This window comes from Juglans regia, chromosome 11, assembly GCF_001411555.2.
Source record: "Juglans regia cultivar Chandler chromosome 11, Walnut 2.0, whole genome shotgun sequence".
Classification (NCBI taxonomy): Eukaryota; Viridiplantae; Streptophyta; class Magnoliopsida; order Fagales; family Juglandaceae; genus Juglans; species Juglans regia.
In genome coordinates this window covers 25887956-25890674 of record NC_049911.1, presented here as the reverse complement: position 1 = coordinate 25890674, position 2719 = coordinate 25887956, and the positions used below count along the sequence as shown (strand labels likewise).

At 38.1% G+C, this 2719-nt stretch overlaps 1 protein-coding gene across 1 annotated transcript; it reads right to left on the bottom strand.

The window, feature by feature from the left end:
* Positions 1–313: 313 nt before the first annotated feature.
* On the bottom strand, positions 314–2144 carry LOC109007199 (WRKY transcription factor 23-like). Its single transcript, XM_018986768.2, has 3 exons — positions 1517–2144; positions 1126–1269; positions 314–956 (listed from the first exon to the last, which is right to left on the bottom strand). The coding sequence occupies exons 1-3, from the start codon at positions 1885–1887 to the stop codon at positions 539–541; spliced, it is 933 nt and encodes a 310-aa protein (XP_018842313.1). The 5' UTR covers positions 1888–2144; the 3' UTR covers positions 314–538.
* Positions 2145–2719: the final 575 nt, after the last annotated feature.

The following is a 2719-nucleotide window of genomic DNA, read 5'->3' as shown; positions in this document are numbered from 1 at the left end:
CAAAGATGAGGGGTCAGAAGAATAAAAGAAGAAGAGTAAGAAAAGAAATTCTATTTGTAATTTTATTTGGAGAAGATACGTCCAGATTCTTTATTAAATAAGAAAAAATATTATTTTAAGAGGAATATCTTAGTAATTATAAAAAATTTATAAAAAATTTTAAAGATAAAATTATCTAAACTTACGTTACAATTCTAGACTGTCCGTAGCATTACTCAAAACAATGAAATCAGCCAAGTTTCTGTGATTTTTATCATCTCTACGTACACCCAAAACATACCGGCCAAAAAGACGGAGAAAGTTAACTAAATAATTAAGAAACGAGTCCTTGCACTGGATAAAGAAGAATCGCATGTTAACAGCGACAATCATCCGTGTACATGTGTACAATGAGAAGTGGGTTCTACAAGAAAGATCCAATCCTGTCAGCAAGAAGATTGCATACCAGGAATGTGGGGCTTTCTGATCATCTTCCTACAAAGTCAGTGATCAACAAAACAACATAAAAAGGAGTAGTAATTGGTTAATGATCTCTTCTCTACTGATCTTCTTCCTTCAGCATATGCGAGGGAACAATGTCTTGAAGAAGCCCATGATCTCTGAGAAAAGCAGAACCCGGGGTGCAAAACCGAATGTCACGACGTAAACCACTAGGGTTTAATATTAAACCATCAGAAGCAAAATTCGAAGGCGACGAGGTATTGATAAAGGATGGTTGGCGCAGTTGTTGACAGTAAGATAGGGTTCTTGCCATTGGCATATCAAAGCTAGCAGCGGCATATCCGGCGGAGATCCCCGAGCCCGGTGGAACTCCGGCAAGGCTATGGCGAGGCATGACTGGACTTGGATGGGAGTGCTTCCCTTCATAGGTAGTAACAACAATACTTGGATCTGTGAAGGATCGCTCCACACGTTTCTTCACATTACAGGAGGCAGTAGTGCAACGATAGTAACTCCTAAAATCACAAACGAAAAATAAGAAAAATGCCTACCCCATAAAAATATATTATATATATATTGGTCTAGTAGATCTTAACAATCAATTTTGACAAAGAAAAGTGCCAGAAAAGGAGGGGGGCAAATAAGGCTAAAGGCATTTAGCATTGAAGTTAAGACTGCATATACCTAGGATAGGGGCTGTTCTTCACAGCCTTTTGACCGTACTTCCTCCATCTGTACCCATCTTCCAGGTGATCAACCTCGCTCTTTGTCATGAACGCAAATCTCGGTTCTCTCTGTCTCTTCTGGTTTGTCTTCTTGGGTTTCAACCTGCACCTCAAAAACACAAAAACAAAATCCATAAATCCGTCCATTTCAAAATCACCTACATATAATAAAATAACCAGCTTGTTCTCTTCCATTGTTATTGCACAGGATCATTTAACATAAAACTCCAGAAAAACAAAGACAATTAAAGAAATTTATTTTAAAAAAGGCCTTATTTTATTTATTCTAACATGTGTTCCTTCTAAACACAAAATCAAAAGTCAGAAAAGTGAGGAAAGAAAAAGCTCACTGTTTCTTGGCCTTTTCTTGTTGCTCTCCTTCCTGGTCTACAGCTTTAGTCTGTTCATCATTTACTGCCTCACTCGATGCGGATGAAATCGAGGATGAGTTAGGGGTAGCAGGCTGATTCAGGACCTCAGAACACTCTTTCACTGTAGTAGCCGGAAGTGGAGCCGAGGGAGCCATAGATGGTGCCTGTGGCGAATCAAACAGAGATGGACTATAGTCCTGAATACCCAACAACTCCACAAACCCTAAGGAGTTCTTTTCACCTTCAGAGAAATCAAATATGCCCGAAAATGGATAACCTTCTGAGATATGATCAGAAAATAACGAAGATCCAATGGTCTCCTCCATCTTTATCACCTCGTTCCTCTCCATGGCTCACTCAAAAGTGAAAATCCTTCATCCAAAACAAGGACAAGAGAAAGTGAAGCTTCTATGTGTGTGAGAGATAGAGAGAGAGGGGATAGGGTAGGGTTGATCTGGTTTACAAGATTGTATATAGAGAGAAAGAGAGAGAGAGAGAGAGAGAGAGATCACAGAGAGAGATCAGAGAGAAAGGGGGAGGGGTGTTGTTTGGAGTTGGGAGGTGAGTGAGAAAGAGAGAGATATGTGGGTATAGTATAGGGGATGGTGGGAATATTGCAGAGGTTTGCAATAACAAATATTGACCGGCGATTGTAGGTCAAATGTTTGTACGGTCTTTACACAGCCAGAGACTATTCAATGCATGGTCCGACAAAGTAGTCGACGCTTTCATACGTAGAGTTTGAACGGTTAACCGGTTTAATTCAACCGGCAGTGTGAACGGAGTTCAGCTACAGATAGAAAAAAGGCTACTATATATATATATAATTATATATACAGTACCTCTCGCTCGTGTGCATGTGAACTCAGATCGAAGTGTAATGAATCGTCCAAAGATATTCTCTTTTTTTTTTTTTTTTCCTTTTAAATCCTTTTATATACTTTATTTTTCTTTCTTTCTCTTTTGCTTTTATTTTTCCTAATTTTTTTTTATCTTTTCAAATAACTTTTAATAGCGTGTGAATGATCTTCAGTAGAGTATGGCCAGATTGTCTTCTTCTGGGTAGAACAAACCAAAAAGAGAGAGATCAGACGATGATGCAATGAATGCATTAACAATTTATAATTGGAAAAGTATGATTTATATATGCTTGATTAATTAATTACTATATATATAATATTC

Bases quoted from the DNA above. Each gene is read 5' to 3' on its own strand.
- LOC109007199 (XM_018986768.2), bottom strand. From the start codon at position 1,887: ATGGAGAGGAACGAGGTGATAAAGATGGAGGAGACCATTGGATCTTCG. The intron at 1,270-1,516 runs GTGAGCTTTTTC...TTTGAGGTGCAG, and splicing joins CAAGAAAAGGCCAAGAAACA to GTTGAAACCCAAGAAGACAA. The intron at 957-1,125 runs GTATATGCAGTC...TTGTGATTTTAG, and splicing joins AAGAACAGCCCCTATCCTAG to GAGTTACTATCGTTGCACTA.